We start from the raw sequence: 21,026 nt of genomic DNA on the forward strand, positions 1-21,026 counted from the left end.
TACTAGTATTAGCGGTGTACTAGTATTAGTTGTGTACTAGTATTGGAGGTGTAATAGTATTAGTGGTGTACTAATACTAGCGGTGTACTAGTATTAGTGGTGTACTAGTATTAGCAGTGTACTAGTATTAGAGGTGTACTAGTATTAGTGGTGTACTAGTACTAGCGGTGTACTAGTATTAGTGGTGTACTAGTATTAGCAGTGTACTAGTATTAGAGGTGTAATAGTATTTGTGGTGTACTAGTACTAGCAGTGTACTAGTATGAGTGGTGTACTAGTACTAGCAGTGTAGTAGTACTAGTTACTAGTAGTGTGGCAGTATATAGGCCACAGAAAACAAAGCAGAAGAAGCAGCAAACAGACCATTTTTCATCGACTACAAAACTTTAAGACAGAAAATGGAGAGAAGTCTGCAGGAAGTGTTTTCAATCAGGCAGGTTGTAATTATTCTTGTTCAGTCCTAGATGAAGACAGCAATAGAAACAGATCGTCATGGTCATGTAGGATTTTTTGAACTAATACATGAGTGACTTTCTATTCTGCTTACAAACTGCTGAAGACTCCAAACGTGCAGTAAGTTGACATTTATGGATGTTGTGGATGAATATTACTGCCCAGCATGTAAACTATGTCCTCCTAGTGTAGCTGCAGTTCATGTAGATGCAAATGTTTGGCTGCACATGGAAGATTTTGGACAGATTCTCATGGACTTGAGAAAATGATTGAATTTACAGACCTCAGTGGGCTGGTATGCTGGTGGACGGGCAGCACTGGCCTTAGGAGACTTAAAGTGGGTCAGAAGTGACATAGAGCAGGTGTAATGTGAGGATCAAGCACTAGTTCTCTTTGTTTAAAGCCAATCCAAACCATACTGGCTTTAAATATTTATAAAAATATTATGACTCTGTTATTATAAAAAAGTGTGACGGTAAAGTTTAACTAAAAGCTGAGCTGCAGGCAGATTCCACTCATCCAGAGAAGACTTTCTATCACTTTCACGTTTTCACTTCAAATTCTTAAAAATGCTCTGGATTGATTCCATCTACCAGAAATAGTTCTACATCATACCCCAGCTGTGCTCTTTGGGGATCTTTTTTCTCTAATTTATGCATTGCTGCAATCACTCCTGCATGCTTCGTGACTTTTTATGAAAATGAATAATTCTTTCAAAGCTAGAAAAACCCCAAAGCCCAGAGCTTACAGCTGCTGATAAACTGACCTTTTCCTTTGGATAATAAAACATCTGCATCTTCGTGTGATCTTCAAAACATAAATGAGCTTCATATGATCAGAGTTTTTCTGAATCCTAAAGCCAGTAGATGCATGTTTTTCTCCATAAAATCCATCATGGAAACTCCCTGTGAAACTCTCCATCAGCTCACAGCTTGGAGTGCTTTTATTGAGCAGAGAATGGATTTGTGGACTAAAATAATTAATTTACAGGCTTTAATGCACCAGTGAGTTGTAGATCAATGTCTTATCAGTTCAGAAAGGCTAACAGTGCTACGCTTGGAGAGTTATCTAGCATTCGGTCAGTTATGTAGAGCTTTTTCTCAGCTCTCTGTGGGATGTAGCTCAGCAGAGAATCATGTGTCAGACTCACTAATAAATGCTCTCTAATACAGACTAAACTCTCTTTTAGTGTAAGAATAACATGTCAGCCAGGGGTGTTCCACTTAGAACTTCATTCCTCTTAAGACTGTATTAACCAGAGGAAGATGATGGATCACTGGGAGGCTGGAAGGATGGAAGGATGGGAGGCTGAGAGGATGGGAGGATGGGAGGCTGGGAGGATGGAAGGATGGGAGGCTGAGAGGATGGGAGGCTGGGAGGATGGAAGGATGGGAGGCTGAGAGGATGGGAGGCTGGGAGGATGGGAGGCTGGAAGGATGGGAGGCTGAGAGGATGAAAGGATGGGAGGCTGGAAGGATGGGAGGATGGAAGGAGGGGAGGCTGAGAGGATGGGAGGATGGGAGGCTGAGAGGATGGAAGGATGGGAGGCTGAGAGGATGGGAGGATGGGAGGCTGAGAGGATGGGAGGCTGAGAGGATGGAAGGATGGGAGGCTGGTGGGCGGCTGGTGGGAAGTGGGGAAGGATGGGAGGATGGGAGGATGGAAGGATGGGAGGCTGGGAGGATGGAAGGATGGGAGGCTGAGAGGATGAAAGGATGGGAGGCTGGAAGGATGGGAGGATGGGAGGATGGAAGGATGGGAGGATGGAAGGATGGGAGGCTGAGAGGATGGGAGGCTGAGAGGATGGAAGGATGGGAGGATGGGAGGATGGGAGGCTGGTGGGCGGCTGGTGGGAAGTGGGGAAGGATGGGAGGATGGGAGGATGGAAGGATGGGAGGATGGAAGGATGGGAGGCTGGAAGGATGGGAGGCTGGAAGGATGGAAGGATGGGAGGATGGGAGGATGGGAGGCTGGAAGGATGGGAGGCTGAGAGGATGAAAGGATGGGAGGCTGGAAGGATGGGAGGATGGAAGGATGGGAGGCTGAGAGGATGGGAGGATGGGAGGCTGAGAGGATGGAAGGATGGGAGGCTGAGAGGATGGGAGGATGGGAGGCTGAGAGGATGGGAGGCTGAGAGGATGGAAGGATGGGAGGCTGGTGGGCGGCTGGTGGGAAGTGGGGAAGGATGGGAGGATGGGAGGATGGAAGGATGGGAGGCTGAGAGGATGAAAGGATGGGAGGCTGGAAGGATGGGAGGATGGGAGGATGGAAGGATGGGAGGATGGAAGGATGGGAGGCTGAGAGGATGGGAGGCTGAGAGGATGGGAGGCTGAGAGGATGGAAGGATGGGAGGATGGGAGGATGGGAGGCTGGTGGGCGGCTGGTGGGAAGTGGGGAAGGATGGGAGGATGGAAGGATGGGAGGATGGAAGGATGGGAGGCTGGAAGGATGGGAGGCTGGAAGGATGGAAGGATGGGAGGATCGGAGGATGGGAGGCTGGTGGGCGGCTGGTGGGAAGTGGGGAAGGATGGGAGGATGGGAGGATGGAAGGATGGGAGGCTGGAAGGATGGGAGGCTGGGAGGATGGGAGGCTGGAAGGATGGGAGGATGGGAGGCTGGTGGGCGGCTGGTGGGAAGTGGGGAAGGATGGGAGGATGGAAGGATGGGAGGCTGGAAGGATGGGAGGCTGGAAGGATGGGAGGATGGGAGGCTGGAAGGATGGGAGGCTGGAAGGATGGGAGGATGGGAGGCTGGTGGGAAGTGGGGAAGGATGGGAGCAGACCGGGGGTTTGGAACCTGATTAACTTTAGTGAACTTCTTTACTGGACCCAGTCAGTTTATCTCAGCAGGTGTCAAACCAGCGGTAAGAAAACTGGATTTGAACAACATGGTGACTCTGTAACAGTAACAGATGTTTATTTAAAGTGACATGAAGAACAGTGCAGTAACAGGACATGGTATACTGAGGCATGATGAGGCTGAAGGATTGAGACTTAAAGCAGAGTACAGTAAGATCTGCTAACGTTGGGTAGTTCTGCTTCAGTCAGTAGGTAGATGGTGCAACATGTTCTGGAAATAGTAAAAAGATTGTTTGTCCTTTCCCTGCAGAACAACACAGGGTATTTTCTGTGTATTGTGTCTGATGCTCGTACAGGGCAGGACAACACTGTTATTTTTATTTTTTATTTTCTATTTTTCTCACGTGACAGCGCCGTAGTAAAGGTCTGATCAGGTGTATGCACAGAATGATTGTGGTTCATGCTAACAAATACTTTGTCACAATTAGGAAAACACTCTGGTTTGGTTGGTATTACATTTGATGGTTGGTGGTTGTGTGTAGTTGGACGTATGTTCCTCTGCTGATGGTTGAGTAATGACCTCACCGCTGTGGATTCCAGGGTGGTCCTTTCATAGCCCGTTACTGACACTTCCACACACACAAACACACTTTCACTCTCCCTCCACGCTGCCAGACTTTATCGCACATCGCTAACAAGCATGAAAAGAGTGTGTCGACACAGCGAGCATTTTGTTCTCCGTCTTTAACACGCTGTCCACACACACACACACACACACACATTTTAAAAATGAAGGTTAGCCTCTTTGGTGTAGGATTCCCTTTTTGTTTGCTTTATATTAGCTTCAGACAAACTTCAGGGTGAAATTTATGGAAGCTTTATGGAAACTGTGAACATTGTTCCTCTTCTCCTATATTGGAAATGCATCAGGGATGTTCCTGTACTAACAGAAGGAATTAAAACAGCAAACAAAAGCTCATAGAGGCTCCTGACTGTTGTTTTAAACCGTCCTGTAAATGAGGCTTCTCATCTTTACTGGTCTTAGTTAAAAGTTATAAAAATGATTTTAAAAACAGATTTACAAACACAGTAAAACATGCAATGAAATAAAATGTGGAACTGCTGCCATGATTAGAGCTTATTTTCCATGTCTACACTAAACACTAAAACATGAAGCTCCAGTGGTAGCAGTAGTCCAGCTAATAGAACGTTCTGCTGCTATCTGAGAGACTGAAACAACACTTTAACACCTCTACTAACAAACACGGCTGCAGATGGAGTTTCTTATCAGCCACCTCAGGAAACTGAAGAAATAAACAGAATCCAGATTTCTTTATTTAATTGATGAGGATTTCCTTCATTCTGTCAGTGATAGGCATGGATCAGAATGAAAGCATGAATGCAGAGGCTCCAATCCGGTCCTCAAAGTGTAAAAATTCCAGAGAAGACATTAACTGCAGATTGTAAATTAGTAAAACTATAAATTTAAAATACTTTCTAGACCATTCAAATTGTTTTGTTCAGAAAGTAAAATGAATGTTGCTGAAATTTATTTTTCTAAAGAAATTTCAGGTTGTTCATGATGTTTTATGAAAAGATAATTCCTTAAATGTGAACATTTTGCACTAAACCACAGGAACCATCAGGAGTTGTGGTTATTTCTATGTTATTATGCTGTGATTTTACTGGTCTGGTCCACTGGAGATCAGACTGGGCTGAATGTGGAACCTGAACCAGAATTAGTTTGACATCCCTGGTTTAAACCGCTTAGTTTCACTAAGATTACAGCTGAGGTTCAGGAGTCCAAAAAAATTTTAGGAAACGTCATCTTTCATCTCTTCCAACGCTGCTTCACTTCCTGAGAGGATCCCTGATGTTAGAGGTGAAGGTTGTGATAGTTTTATTCTTCTCCAAAACCTCACGTTGAGTGTTGGATTGGATTTTTGCTGAGTCACTGCCGAGAGGAATTTGGATGATCATCATAGAAGGTAAATGAAAGTGGAGGATTTCCAACAAACACCGGCCTCTGACCCCAAACCTCTAATAGCTTTCATTCTCTGTCCTCCTTTTCCCTCTCATTGTCTCTGCTGCTGCCTGAGGTCCTGTTTCCGGTCTGGATGTATGAGAGCGAATGGCCAGCATCTGTGTGGGAATACAGCTTATTACATGCTAACACGCGTGTTCCTGTGAGCAGTCTGTGTGTGTGTGAGTTCATGCTGAGCATCATGTTGCTGCTGTTTCTGCTTAGATTGCTTTTTTTCAGCATAAACTCATAAACCTTCAGCAGATGGAAAAAAACATGTTTCTAGCTTCATATCACAATGAGGTTTACTCACACACGCGCGCGCACACACACACACACACACACACACACACACACACACACACACACACACACACACACACACACACACACACACACACACACACACACACACACACACACACACACACACACACACACACACACACAGATGACTGCCGATCCAGTTGGGTCTAAATCCAAAGGGGATTTTGGTTTCCCATGTTTCAGTCCATGTTTCCTGAAGCAGCGCTTTGTTTTCACTGTTATGAAAGAGAAATATACGAACTTTCCTGAAAAGAGATTAACTCATTCTGGACCAAAGAATAAAAATAGCTCAGAGAGGTGAACACAGAGGCATTTCTGCTCACTACAGACAAGTTTTGTTTGGGCAAATCCATATATATTAAAGGTATAACAAGCTATTTTTAAAGGTGAAATATAGTAATAAATTACCATCTGCTACGTAGACATGTAGTGGCACAACAGCAGTGAGCTCCCACTCCTATATGTGTTGTAATCTGAGTTTCTCTGTTCTGTTTTAGCAGCCATGGCAGCCACAAGTACATGTTAGCTTTTGGAATTGAAGTTTTGGCCCTCTCTGTGTCCCCTAGAAATAAAGGATGTAAAAACCAGATATAAGGTATCTACCTTATTTATGTTGCTCCTCCAGTTGTTCTGCTCCAGTCTTTGTGTTTCTGTTTCCATTCATGGTTCTGCTGCAGTCCGGTGCTCGTGGCTTCGGCTGGATATTTTCTTGTTGTCTCGTACCCAACCTGTCTGTAAATAAAAGATAATGGAGGGGAAGATGTGGCTTATAAGCCTCTGTGTTTTTGTCTGAGATGGTGGTGCGACGGTGGTTCTAAAATGTTGTACAATAGTTAAAATTAAGTGTAAATTTCCTGTGAAAACTGAAGCATTTTCCATCAGTGACCTGTTTTGGGTGAAGTCAGACTGAGCATGGTATTAATGATCGTATTACTGGATAATACTATCAGTCTGAATGTATTGTAGATGTATACTTTATATATATATATATATATATATATATAAACAGAAGGTGGAGCTTTGAGGTGATTAATTTAAAATACTAAATGCAGTTGGGATGAGAGCGCAACCTTCAGGCCTCTGATAGTGTCTTTTCTCCTTCCAGTGAGCACTACCACCACCATGGATGAGGAACAGTGCTACTACAATGAGACCATCGCCTTCTTCTACAACCGCAGCGGCAAATACCTGGCGACTGACTGGAACACTGTCAGCAGGCTGGTGATGGGCCTCGGCATCACCGTGTGCATCTTCATCATGCTGGCCAACCTTCTGGTGATGATCGCCATCTACGTCAACAGGAGGTTCCACTTCCCCATCTACTACCTGATGGCCAACCTGGCAGCTGCTGACTTCTTCGCTGGCTTGGCCTACTTCTACTTGATGTTCAACACGGGTCCGAACACCCGGCGTCTGACTGTTTCTACGTGGCTGCTGCGTCAGGGTCTAATCGACACCAGCCTAACGGCGTCCGTGGCCAACCTGCTCGCCATCGCCATCGAGCGCCACATCACCGTGTTCCGCATGCAGCTCCACACCCGTATGAGCAACCGGCGCGTGGTGGTGGTGATAGTCATCATCTGGACCATGTCCATCGTCATGGGGGCCATCCCCAGCGTGGGCTGGAACTGCATCTGCAGCATTAGATCCTGCTCCAACATGGCCCCGCTGTACAGCAACTCCTACTTGGTCTTCTGGGCGGTCTTTAACCTGGTGACTTTTGTTGTCATGGTGACGCTGTACGCCCACATCTTTGTGTATGTGAGGCAGAGGACCATGAGGATGTCCAGGCACAGCTCTGGACCAAGACGAAACCGAGATACCATGATGTCTTTGCTGAAGACTGTGGTGATTGTGTTGGGTAAGAATCATCTATCTATCTATCTATCTATCTATCTATCTATCTATCTATCTATCTATCTATCTATCTATCTATCTATCTATCTATCTATCTATCTATCCATCTATAGTCTATCTATCTCTCTAGCTATAGTCTATCTATCTATCTATCTATCTATCTATCTATCTATCTATCTATCTATCTATCTATAGTCTATCTATCTATCTATCTATCTATCTATAGTCTATCTATCTATCTATCTATCTATCTATCTATAGTCTATCTATCTATCTAGCTATAGTCTGTCTATCTATCTATCTCTCTAGCTATAGTCTATCTATCTATCTATCTATCTATCTATCTATCTATCTATCTATCTATCTATCTATCTATCTATCTATCTATCTATCTATCTATCTATCTATCTATCTATCTAGCTATAGTCTATCTATCTATCTATCTATGTTTGTAGCAGTGAGTTCAGTTTCTGAAGTCATCAGCAGCAGTAGAACAATGAATGTGTTGATGGTTTATTTGTGAGGCTGTAGCATTCAGGCCCAGCCCAGCATCTGCCTAGCACCACTCCTATCCAGTCCTTCATCTTTACTAGTCAAGATTCAGTCCTATCAGTGGACATAGATGTTTTTAGTGAATATTTCCAGTATATTTAATAATCAGTCCATTTCATTTATGTTTCATCTTGTAGAAACAGGTAGAGAGGAACAGATGCAGTGATTTCTACCTCTCAGCTAGACGGGGTTTGTTGACTTTATGAGATTATGAAAGTCTGAATTAGATCAAATCTTCAGGGAATGAAGGGTGTGCACGTTTAGGTTATCAAAGGCTCAGTGCCTGTACAGAGATGGCTGTAATGTGTACGGTTGTATTTAAAATCCTCCATGTGTTCTCTGAGCACATCATTAGCTGCATGATATCATCCTGAGATCGCTATCTGAGCTGTCGTAATGTTATTTAAGGAACACAAACTGATTCCTCAGTATCTGAAGTTCTGATGAAGGCATTTCTGTGATTCAACACATCAAAAATTGTGAAATATTCTCAGTAAATCCAGTTGTTTCTGATAAAAACCAAGATTATCGGTAATATTTACTGATGCTTGCAGTATGATTCAGGCTGTGGTTTAGATACCATTCCATAATGGACAGATAAAGGCTTTGTTTCAGATTTCAGAGATAGAAATGTAGTTTCTGTAGCTATTAATACACAGCTACGCTGAAACCGGGCCTGTTTAATGTGTGAATTAAACAGTATGTCTGTTCTGGCAGGTTTATATCTGAGCATTGAGTAGAAATATGTTTCCTCTATACATCTCCAGGTCTCTGTGAATAAACAGAGGTATTGCTGTTATTTTCTCTGTACATGGACTGTCAGGACGGAGCTCAGCTGCTGATAAAGAGAGCTGAATTGTGGGAAAAGAGCTTCTTGGTGCCTGGAAGCAGGATGTGTTGGTCCTAGACAAAACACACCAAAGGATTCCATGTGATTTGTCTGCGATGTGCAGTTATCTCATCCTGCTGCCTCTGTTGTCTTTACTGCTCATTGAATTCACAGACTGGACAGCAGAATGTAAAAGTAAAAAACATAGAGATACTCTGATTATTTCTGCTTACTGAACCTCAGAGAGAAACTCTTCTGAGTCTCATCTGCTGACTTTTCCACACCATAAACTAAAAAAATTACTTTTTATGCACCTAATGATGATTATTCTGGGAGGAGAACTTCTAATCTGGTTATCTAATCTGATTGTTGTCACTGCCAGTAGCACTTAAAGATATCTCATGTTTGGGCTTCCTTTCAGCTGTATAATGCTATTAAAGCTCTATAACATGCATTAAGAACACAGTATATCCTCTGCAATGCCTTTTTCTTCCTATAATGGTTGAATGGAAAGTCCTTCTGTTGTTTTGAAATCAGAGTTCTACATACATTAGAGGAACGTCAGTCTCACCCAGTAATACCTGCTGCTATCTTATAAAACGTCTTCTGTGAATCAACACAAATATTTCTAAATGCTGATATGGACTTCATCTGAAAACCACAGAGGCTTATTTAGAAATTAGACAAGTCCTAACTCAAGTGTTCCTGAAATTCAGGTTCTGGCAGTAAGAACCTGGCTGAAGGTGTGACAGGTGAGCAGGATTTATCATCTCTACACCTGTGTGATAAAACCACAGTGATAAGCACCTGCCAGACACTCCTCACCAATAGAAATCAGAATATTGATTGCTGATATGTTTGATAGTTTCAGGTAAATGCATCAGGTGTTCCCTCTCCGGATCATAACGGTCTCTAATACTAAACCTCGGTACTAAAAATCCCCCCGAAATAAATGCTGACATGTTCTAAAAGCTGATGAATGACTTCATCTGAAAACAGCAGAGGATTCTGTAGAAATTAGACCAACCCAAGACTTTCTCTAAGTCAGGTTGTGCCAGTAATGGCCTGGAGTCGATCAGCTTGTTCAACTATTTACAGAAGGCTTATTGTCCCTACAGGAAGCCCAGGAAATAAAAGGATGGAGATAAATACCAGCAAAGGACAATTCATCAATAGAAAGAAGAAAATGTTTGATCGAACAGTCTGACTTAGATCCAACAACCTCCCTGACTCCTAGCAGCCTATCAGTCCTTCATACTGGAATCTCTTCACCCTTCCCTCTCTGCTGGCCTCTGTTCAGGTCTCCCCAGGCATGATAGTCAGCAGCCAGGCCTCTGATCATCTTGGCTGGACCTGAGGTTGGCTGTAAGTGGAAACCAGTGTAGGGTCTGTGTCTGGTGAAACCCAGTTCTGAAATAAAATATTTTGTCATGATAAATGTTTCAGATGTATTACCCGACCCTAATCTAGAAACTGACTTCAGAACAGCTAAACTGCTGCTGTTTGACTTTACAGTTTTTCTCAGTCGCTTTGGTACGTTTCTCGAATCATCCTCCACATTTGCAAAACAGTAAGTGCATTTCTCAAAACAATTCGTACAAATAGAAAAACACCACGGATTACCTGCAAAAGCCAGTCTCTTGATCACAATCCTCAGTTCATCTCTCAAAAGTAAATATTTGTGTCAATGAACATGTCAGTGGATCAGAATGACCAGTCATGGTGTCATTGTGTGGATCAGACAGTCAGATTCCTGAGTCATGTTGTCATTATAACTGTTCTCTGGAGGGATGTTCTGATGGAAACTATGGATAAAGTTTTGATGACAGTTATTGTAAACTGTAAATTCCACCTTAGTGATTCACATTTACGCTTTTACTGTTTGTATTGTAACCTGTTGACAGACCACGTCATTGTGATACAGAAAGGACAACAGCGCTGCATAGCACACAGAAAAAACAAAAAACTAAAGTAGAAATATGAACAGAGGACAATCTCCTGAGGGAAAACTGTACATGCAGCTGTAGGAATTCCAGTCCAGTCTTCCTACACCTCCTGACGTTCCTGTCTGTTGGGACACAAATTCTCATCCACACCACAAATATCTTCTCTTGTGTCTTTGAGCGATTTAACCCTTCACACATTTCCCTTCATTAGAGAAATTCAAGATTCACCTGGGACCAATTTACCAATTCAGGACAAATTTAGAAAAAAGTCTAATGGAAATGTATAGAAACATCCTGACATATTATGACAACTTGTTCAACCATTGTCCATGTAAAGACTGATGTGATGAACTAATGCCTAAATGTTGTGGAGGTGAGAATATTCAACAGAGACCCATTAGAATACATTTAGATCAACAGGACATAAGCAGCTGATAATGGAGGAAACAGCAGAGAATTGGACAGAATCATTCCATGGATGAACCAAAGCATTTGCAACTTGTTCAAAGAAATGAGAAACTGCTGTTTTGATGTGCACAAGTGACACAATGATGTGAAGATTGAACAAATAGTTTTGAGAATTTCAATTCTGATCTGAGAACTGAACCAAAGCGACTGAGAAAAACTAGTCCCAAATATATTCAGCTTCCTGTGGCGATTAAGGAAAGTCCAACAATATATAAAGAAAAGAATGACTAGTTGACTGTGACTGTTGCTTTGTAGTTTCATGTAAGGTGTCTGAAAACCTGTAAAAACAAGATGATTTGAGAGTCATCTTCAAATGTTTTATTATACTTTAATCAGTTTAACAAATCCCTGATATTAATCTGAAATCCTGTTTCTCTGAACCCCACATTTGTTCCTATTTAGCCGAACTTTTAGAGGGTAAAGTAGTCTTCTGAGCGAGGGTGTGATGTGTTTGGATTCTGTCTGGAATCTACTGAATGAGGTCATTCTGAAGCACTGAGGAGGATAGAAAGTACCAGGACCCTCCCTAGATCTCTGCCTCTCTCACAATGCCACAAACAAGCTCTTATTCACATCTTTAACCTCTTCGTATTTAAAAAATAAAAACAGAAAAGGTCAGAAGCTTGCGGTCTCTGGTGGGACAACGTTGCGGTGAAGCGCTGAATTCTGATGATGTGAAAGGTTAGAATGAGTTCAGGATTTGCTGCTTGACCCACAACACTCCCCAGAGCTGCTTCTCCATCTTCTGTCCAGATGATCCTAACTGCTCCCCTGGTTCCACTCTCAGGATAGGGTTAGTCAGAAATGGACGATTTCCTCTCAGAAACACACAATGGGATGGGAAAGACAAAGCTGGTTACGGACATTTGCACATATGCATGAGCAGAGGCAGATATACGTGCACTCATAAAGTCTCTTACAGTGGTAGAAGCCTCCAGGCTGGCTCCATTCACATAAACTCTGGTGCTGATGAGAAAACCACCATCTGGATGTGCTGCTGCTGTTTTTCTCTTTTTCTCTTTTTTTTGATGAAATAAGGACACAAGTGCACCTGAAGTTTGACAGAGACTTCCTTTGTGTACCTCAACAAAACTAAAAGGATAACAGCAGTAATAGGCATCACCAGGGGGTTATGAACCTTATTTATCTCAGATTTTCTTCTCAGGGACGATGTGTGTTCTTACAGAAAGGGCTGTTTAAGACATGATTGGAGAGGAACCAGGTAGTTATAATCGAGAGCTACTGTAATATAAACAGTGTTACTGCAGATGATGCTAAGACAGCAATGCTGCTAGAAAATTTGTAATAATTTAAGTTATTCTACAGAGTTATTCAAAAAGAATGATTACATTATGCAATATTTGAATAAGAAAAAGCAATAGAAAACTCCAGCCAAGTCACCAGTATTCTACTCACAATCAACTTTTATTTCCTGTTTTACAAGTGTTCAAAGTGGCCTCCAAGTGCAGCATCAATGGATCAGAGAATTCCTCCCAGACGTGTATCAGCACGTCACCATCCACTGAGTTTACCGCTGCTGTTATTCCATGTCATTCAATGACCTTAAACATCAAGTTGGTTATGAGAAGAATATTTGTGACATGGCTGGAGTTTTCTCTTCCTTATTAAAATATTGTGTAATGAAATCGGTTCATTCTTTTTGAATAACCCTGCATTTATTTTTCCAGTCAGTTCCCTCTGAATGCATCTTAAATATGTGCACATCCAACCTCTTAAATATTAAACTTCATGCATTTAAACACAACAAACTGTCCCATAATGAAGCATAGGTGGAAATGTCTTGAGTTTTTCTGTCAAATCAAAGTGAAATTAATGTTATTGATTGAATATCCTCATTAATCAACACCAACACACTGATCAGTTTTCTAATCGGAGCTCTGTTAGTTGCAGTAACAGTTAGTATAAAACAGGTTTTATAGCACCAAGGAGCAAAACATATTTATGCATCACCAACTAAAAGCATGTAGGTTCCCATGGCAACACAGTCAGCCTATAGGGAATCAGTAACTCACAGATCAGCAGGTTTGCAGGAGAAACTTTTATTGCTTCATTTTAAAATCTATGTTGCTCACAGAGAATATCATTAAGTATAGAAAAGGTTGATTTAAATCCTGAAATCTGAACAGAACCTCCCCAGAGCAGGTTAGCTGCATATCATAGGTTACCATGGTGATTTAGTCAAGCTAAAGACCTTCATTAACTCAGCATATATTATCATTTTATTAATCTGGTTTCATTGTGCACCTCTTTGGAAACAGCACTGATACACAAACACATACAAATAGGACTTAAATGTTATTTTGGTGCTTCACAGGAAATGTTTGACCATCGTTTTATATCACTGATGGAGCTCAGCTTTTACCATTTCTGTTTCTGAGCTCTTGTCCTGGTGGAGACTCAGACGGCAGCATTTACAGCGTGTCAGCAGAGACAGGGAGAGGACGGCGGCTGCATGGACTTAAACAATGCAGCTGTCAAAATGTTTTTAAAAACAAAAAACAAAAGCAGCTTCACAAATGATTGAGGAGGAAGGAAATGCATTCTTCATGTTTGTCAGACCTCCAAGATCATATTTTAGTGACACTGAAAGTAAACTGAAGCGTTGTTTACATCTGGAAACAGAAAATTTTCCAGAAAAGAACGTTCCGATATTAACTCACCCTTATATTAGACACATTTCAGAAGAGAGACATTTATGCTTTTTTATGTATTTATTCAGCGTTGTATATAGTTTGGAAAAGTTGAATTTGGTAAAAACATCCAAATTCACATACTGATACCTGAAAATCTACAATAATTAGTCTGCATTTCCCACTTCTAAGAAAACATACTGAAAGCTCTCTTTGCTCGATCTGAAGAACCAGAACTGATGTCTAATTTAAATGAGTGTTAGGCGGTTGGCCAGAGCAGGTTTCAGACAATGAAAGGATCATTTTTACACACATTTAGATCATTTCTGACCACTGAGAGTCATTTTGGAGACGTTCTTGTCATTTTGGGAAAAGCTGAATAATTTAGAAGACGTTTCTGATCACTGTGGGTAAGTTTTGGGCTCATTTTGGACATCTTTTGACTCATTTTGTGCAATTTTTGAGTAATTCTGAACAAGTTTAGGGAGAAAAAGGTTCAATCTGAGTAAACTTTAAGGCTCATATCAGCATGTGTGATGGTGGTTGGTCAGAAGAGGTTATAGACAATGAAAGGAGCATTTTTACACATATGGTGCAACTCCTCGTAAATTAGTGACACGGTAATTTCTAATTACTTCAAAAACTGCTGAACGCTGGTCTTCATAATCCTTGAACTTATAAAATAACAGTATCTAGTCTTTTCAAAATAAAATCCCTGGAGCATATCAGGTCTTAGACAGTCTTCCACCACTTGGATGAAAAAAAAAGGTTTGAATGAGCTGAACAGAGGAGCCGTGAGCCGACAGCTCGTCTAACTAAGCGTGACCCATGTTGGTTGTATGAGCGTCTCTGTCAGGTGTTGGCTCATGTTGGCTCTGCTGTGAATGATCTGATTATCTTAAAGCTCATGCTGCTGTATGAGGTCACATAGTCAGACAGCGAGGAGCACCAAGCCATACCATCTCCCAACACATGCACACAGATGAACCATCACCGGATTACACTGGTTCCTGAATAACCGGCAGAGGAATCACTGGTTTCCATATCTGCTGTAGATTTCAGAGGACAGACAGTAATACTGTACAGAAATACACCACTTCACTGTAATTCTACTGAATGTGTTCCTGGCTGAATGGGAGCAGAACCAATCAGTTTGAAACCACAAACCCAACGCTCCAATCAGCTGTCAGTTGAAAACACGCCTGTCGTTGAAACACGCCCGGTATGCAGCTCAGAGTCACCTGTTGTCTGAATCACTAAATGTAGCTTTTCTAATCACTGTGGCTGCATCTGTCCTTAGGAATCCTGCAGCATCAGTTGTTGCTTTCTGACTAACTCCAGCTCTGCTTAAACATTTACAGCGTTATTAAAGATTTCACATCCAAGTCATAGTCCTGTCTGTTTGGCTGAATTTCTCTCTAAGTGTATATTCAAAGAGGGGCGTTGCACCGTTGCACGTCACATTAATTAAATTTTCCAACCATGCTAGTTACTTGTTTGTGCGATAAGGTGACATTTTATCCACAACTCATTATTGCATAGATTTGTTAATGTCTCGATGTGGTAATATCTACAGTATCCAGTGGTATTAATTAATATATCACAAGAAGGAGTGGAACCATGCTGTTCATGACTGAATATCTGACTAATATCTGTTTGTTTCCTGGACTTTCCTGAGTCTTAGTGAATTTATAACCAAAGTAACAGAAGCTGGTGGCACCAAATATCCAAGAAAAGAGGAGAAAGATGGAATCAAACACAGCAAACAGAGCAGACGGGACCATTTTAAAGTCAAATCAATAAACAGCAGAGCCGAAGTGCTGCTTTTAAACAGATTCAATTTGAGCTAATTAGATTCTGCCCATCTGGATCTGATGGAAACCCTTACAGCAACCATGCCTGTTGTTTTGTCTTTTTAAGCCGAGGCAAAGAGAAAAAAAATCCACTTTACGACTTGAAACCTTAAGTCTCAGCACCTGGAAGTGAGTCACTGCTGATATATACCGGCTTCATGTGCTGATAAAGCAAAAGAAAAACAGAAAACATGTCGGCTATTCCACAGAACTCACTGTCCTTCTAGTCGGTGGTTGTTTCTCCAACCATTAGATCAGCTTCACCACAAACCTCTTTATCAAACACTCAGCTACTGAACGTGAACTCTGTCTTATCTCTAGTGTGTTTGGAAGCACTGATGTGGGAAAAAAATAAACATGCAGATAAATGGGAAAGCACTGGGCCATTTCAGAAATCAGCATCGTGACCACAGATGATGGTTGAGGTTTAGGAAGAAGGTAGAGATGGACAGATACAGAGAAACTGAGAGACATGAGGAGGCTGAGGGGAAGGAAGGCTGCAGAAACAATGGAGAAAAAGAAAGAAAATAAGAACTAGAGAGAAACCTGAAGGAGGAGAGGATAAAAAAGACAGATGGAAGAAAGAAGGAGTTAGGAGACAGACAGGAAACCAGAAAGAGATGGAAAGAATAGAGGGATTAACGGGAAAAAGACCTCGAGATGTAGAGAAGAATGAGAGCGGTAATTTAATATCGGAAGTTTAGTCATTTTTAAGGGCCGAGGACAAAAATGAGATTAGTGGAAACTTAAACCAGCTCGATGAGGAGTAATAGTAAATCCAACACAGCAGAAAGTGAAGCTCTCCATGACCAGAGTTTGTTCTACATGTGGAAAACATCAGCAGAGACTCTCCGAGGTGTGAAACCAAACTTACAACGATCTGAGGCTTGTATTTATGTACAGAAATATTTACACTACATCTCTGGTACAATTCTAAACGTTACTTTAAGCCATTCTACTTTTTCTACATTTACAGAACGAGTTATATCTCTTATGTTGTTACGACTCCTCTCTTAGGGAAGAGGTCTGGGTTGGTGGTTGGGCGTAATGAGTGACATCTCCGACTAAATAACATCTTTAACCGTCAGGTTTCACCAAAAAGTTTAATGTCTGGTTCAGACTGTCGGCTGTTGTTGAACTGGGAATGAAAATCACACACAGAAACGTGTAATAGCTACGTTAGTCCACGGTGCAAAACATATTATTTTCACAATAAGGGCTGTAAAATGTGATTGACCTTATGTTTTTATTTGTTCTTCTAGGGGGAGTCGACTCCCTGCAGCATGGGTCACGTTTCCTGAGTATATTTAACCCAAACCAGGACTTCTTTCCAAAACCCAACCAAGCAGTTTGGGATCTAAACTAAACCCAGTATGTTTGGAGCATAAACCAAAGTAAATGAGTGGAATAAATGCAGCAACAGAAAGCTGCAATTCGAAACAAAAGTACACTGAACTGAAAATGCAACAAAATGTAAAAGATAACACCCAGAAAACACGAAATCCCAACAGCAAAACCTCATGTCTGATCAATGCTGCTGACTGTCCAACCTCCAGTGTGAAGTCTGTTAGACTTTTCATGTGCAAAGTCAAAGAAATCTGTTAAAAACTGACAAACGATCTAGGAATCTCACAACTTTACAGTTTTTGTTGTATAAATGAGTTTGTTCTGTACTGTAAAAGAACCTAGCCATCAGGCATTCTGGCATTCAGATCGACATCAGTGGAAATCAACTGATGGAGAATCTGGGATGTCTGATGACGTCCTGATGAAAACATACTTACATGACAGACTTTTACCATGTGAGAATCTCTGGTGAAGTTGAAGAAGAATCCTGTCAAACAGTGACGTTGGTCCCAGAAACCAGATTTTAGTCACCTACTTTAGGGTTAGGATTAGTTGGATGTAGTCTGTTCTGAATTATGGGCAAAGCGACTTCCAATCAGAAAATACTTGAAGGTCATTTTGCATTAGGAAACATCATCCATCCATCCATCCATCCAACCATCCATCCAACCATCCATCCATCCAACCATCCATCCATTCATCTATCCATCCATCCATCCATCCATCCATCCATCCATCCATCAAACCTACATTTGTTCAGTTTGTTTTTCACTGGAATCCGATGGCAGCAGTAAATCAACAGAACATGACTTTCTCATTAAAGAACTAAACATGATCTAACCTGGTATTTATGCAGCTCTGTGGCAGTGAAAGCAACGCAAAAAAGGAAAAGAATAGAAAGAAAAAGAGAAAGTAGAGTCATAAACATCTTAATGATGACAAATGAAGAAACACGACACGTGAGCAATTACAGCCAACGTCTTTCCTCAGGGATCCAGAGAGGAATTAGGAGACAGATCCATTATTTCCTGATGTGAGGGAGGACAGACAGAGAACCCAAATGTCATCCCATAATAATCATTAGAGCGCTGATGGTCAGGCAGAGGAAGCAGAAGAGGAGTTTTATTTCCCAACAGCGTTCCTCCGTCTGTCTTTGTGTCGTGTTGAACTGTTTTGTGTGTTTTACTGGTCTGTGTGTGTCTGCACATGTGAGTCTTTATCGTTGTCTCTCTCTCTGTGTGTGTGTGTGTGTGTGTGTGTGTGTGTGTGTGTGTGTGTGTGTGTGTGTGTGTGTGTGTGTGTGTGTTGCATGCACGGTTGAGTGAGGGTTCATTGTCGTATTCTGGTCTCCATTATTTCCTTATTTTCGTTCCTATAGTCCTCTGTTCGGTCTCTATGGAAGCCCGTTTCCGCCAGAAAAAAAAGAGAAAATAAGAATGAAAGTTGGGAATGATAGTGAAGATAAATACAACTCTGACATTTAAGTGACTTTTTAGTCCAAATATTGAGATATAAATTCAATTCTTTTGTCTATTTTGCCCTTTTACTTTTGGATTTACTAAGGTAGAGTTATGAAATATTTCCCCTCTTTAACGCTGACCAGGAGCATCCTTTAATTTAATTTCTTTCCTTTGCCTTGCTGAAAGGAAAGTCCTCTGTCATTGTATGATGTAACCCAAACATAGGAGACTGAGCAGTCCTGTTTTAACTCAATTTGAAACCTCCTGGATTTATTTAATGTTCATTTTCCCTAGAGACTGAATTGAGTATTTTGGCATTACACCCTTCTGCCTTCAGTGATTATTTACTGCATCTTTGCTGTTGAAACATCATCCAGTATTGTGATGCAACACGCCTCTCATCAGCCTTTAAATCAATATGACAACATGTTGTTTTTTTGCTGTAGTAAGACACAATAATTCCTTTACAGTACATGTGTGTAACTCACTGAGGTAGTTTTCCAAACATTCCCAGGTTTTCCAGGCCTGCTTGTGTTTATTTCCTTTCCTCCAGTGACTTTCCATTTCTGTAGCCTCTTTTCCCTCCATGTGGCATTTTCAACTAGTGACAGGCTGAGAGGATCCAAAAAGCATTTGTTTCTTCCATAAACAGACGTTCTGGTTCATGGTGGGGCAGAAACCCTGCATGGTGGGGTGTTTTTTTATTTTATGGGGGATTCAGTGTGAAGAGGCGATGTTGTGATGAAGGCTGTTATGCAAGCAGCGATATAACTCCTGGATTCAGAGAGGAAATGAAACCTCTCAGGTCAGAGCTTCACATAAAGACGGTTTCCTGCCTCGTTCTGGGGGAAAATCAGGACAAACATCCTAGAAATATACAGATCTACCCTCATTTTAACTGGCTTGTATCACATTTCCATCAGCAGTAATGTAAAAGCAGGAAACACAGCATTTATAATGTTGGGCTGAAGTGTTTTTCTGGTTTTTCTGATTCTGATTAGGATGTTTTTCATTTCGCTGTTGTGTCCTGCTCAGAGTACGATGTTTCACTGGGAGATAAATAGTTGGGATAGTTTCTCTGCCGGGCTGTGAGCTGAAATCTAACGAACTCTGGAGACGCTCACATAGCTGGGAAGTGAGGTCAAGCCTTCTGCAGCTGCTGCCTGAAAACACGAACAGATAACACAACTGCCTGTTGCCCAGTTTCACATCCAGACCTTTTGTTTCGCCGTCTCCAGAGTGCAATGTCCTTCAGTTGTGTTAGAATTAGGACAAACAGCATCTGCCAGCTGAATTCTCAACACTTGAACATGACACTGACTAAGACACTTCATCTAATTGGAGACGTGATGCGCTGTTCTCTCTGCTGAGCTTAGAAAGTTGTAAATATCATGATGTAAGACTACAAATATGGCTGCAATGATGAGCTGGAGCTCAGCTGTCGTCCTGTCTCTGAGTTCCAGTCGGCTCAACTTTAACTGTCATATGAACCTTTTTTAATTTGAACTAATGCAGGAGTCTTAGAGGGCAGAAACAGAAGATCATATTGAACAGAAAAAATGCAGCTGGGAGTCCGTTTCCATCATGTTTCTTTATACAGCATAACTGCATTCTCAGTTACAGTTGTGCTCATAAGTTTACATACCCTGGGAGAGTTTATGATTTCTTGGCCATTTTTCAGAGAATATGAATGATAACACAAAAACCTTTCTTTCACTCATGGTTAGTGTTGTGTTCTAGTTTTTTATTATCAAACAACTGTGTTTATTCTTTTTAAATTATAATGACAATAGAAAGTACCCAAATGGCCCTGATCAAAAGTTTACATACCCTGGAGGTTTGGCCTGATAACAGGCACACAAGTTGACACAAACGGGTTTGAATGGCTACTAAAGGTAACCATCCTCACCTGTGATCTATTTGCTTGTAATCAGTGTGTGTGTATAAAAGGTCAGTGAGTTCATCTTTCATCCAGTGCTGCACTGATGTTTCTGGCTTCTAAATCATGGGGAAAGCAAAAGAATTGTCAAAGGATCTGCGGGAAAAGGTAATTGAACTGTATAAAACAGGAAAGGGATATAAAAAGATATCCATGGATCTGAAAATGCCTATCAGCAGTGTTCAAACATTAATTAAGAAGTGGAAACTCAGGGGTTCTGTTGAAACCAAACCACGGTCAGGTAGACCAACAAAAATTTCAGCCACAGCTGCCAGAAAAATTGATCAGGATGCAAAGAAAAATAGAAAGTGATTAATTCAGCAAAAATGTATTAACAATTATAATTTTAACTTGTTCAAGCTTTTATCCTTATCTGATTTAAAAAAATAAAAATACAGTTAATTTCTGGGTTTCCCATGGAATAAATAGTCTTCAAGTTTAGTTTCTTTTTTTTGTTTATTTTTTCTCAAGGATCCAGCACACAAGACATGCATCAACACCAAAGACATTAACAAGCTTCTCT

The 21,026-nt window shown here is 41.3% G+C and overlaps 2 protein-coding genes across 2 annotated transcripts in view; one reads left to right on the forward strand and one right to left on the reverse strand.

Moving 5' to 3' along the window:
- The window catches only part of lpar1 (lysophosphatidic acid receptor 1), a 40,534-nt gene that overhangs the window by 13,249 nt on the left and 6,259 nt on the right, over positions 1 to 21,026 (forward strand). The window contains exon 2 of the mRNA XM_023289849.3: positions 6,707 to 7,462. Within this exon, the coding sequence (XP_023145617.1) occupies positions 6,724 to 7,462 (739 nt within the window). The 5' untranslated portion in view covers positions 6,707 to 6,723. The remainder of the gene's footprint in view (positions 1 to 6,706; positions 7,463 to 21,026) is intronic.
- Positions 1,727 to 3,713, reverse strand: LOC129347305 (uncharacterized). The gene is made up of 3 exons (XM_055004021.1): positions 3,656 to 3,713; positions 2,178 to 3,203; positions 1,727 to 2,076 (listed from the first exon to the last, which is right to left on the reverse strand). Exons 1-3 carry the CDS (start codon positions 3,711 to 3,713, stop codon positions 1,727 to 1,729), a joined length of 1,434 nt encoding a protein of 477 aa, XP_054859996.1.

Source organism: Amphiprion ocellaris, chromosome 17, assembly GCF_022539595.1.
Source record: "Amphiprion ocellaris isolate individual 3 ecotype Okinawa chromosome 17, ASM2253959v1, whole genome shotgun sequence".
Taxonomy (NCBI): Eukaryota; Metazoa; Chordata; class Actinopteri; family Pomacentridae; genus Amphiprion; species Amphiprion ocellaris.

What these genes read in the sequence shown, in the direction of transcription:
- LOC129347305 (XM_055004021.1), bottom strand. Translation starts at nt 3,713, where the DNA reads ATGAACCACAATCATTCTGTGCATACACCTGATCAGACCTTTACTACG. An exon ending in CTTTACTACGGCGCTGTCAC is followed by an intron (nt 3,204 to 3,655) that starts GTGAGAAAAATA and finishes ACTTCCCACCAG; the next exon opens with CCTCCCATCCTCCCATCCTT. An exon ending in CCCATCCTCCCATCCTTCCA is followed by an intron (nt 2,077 to 2,177) that starts GCCTCCCATCCT and finishes ACTTCCCACCAG; the next exon opens with CCGCCCACCAGCCTCCCATC.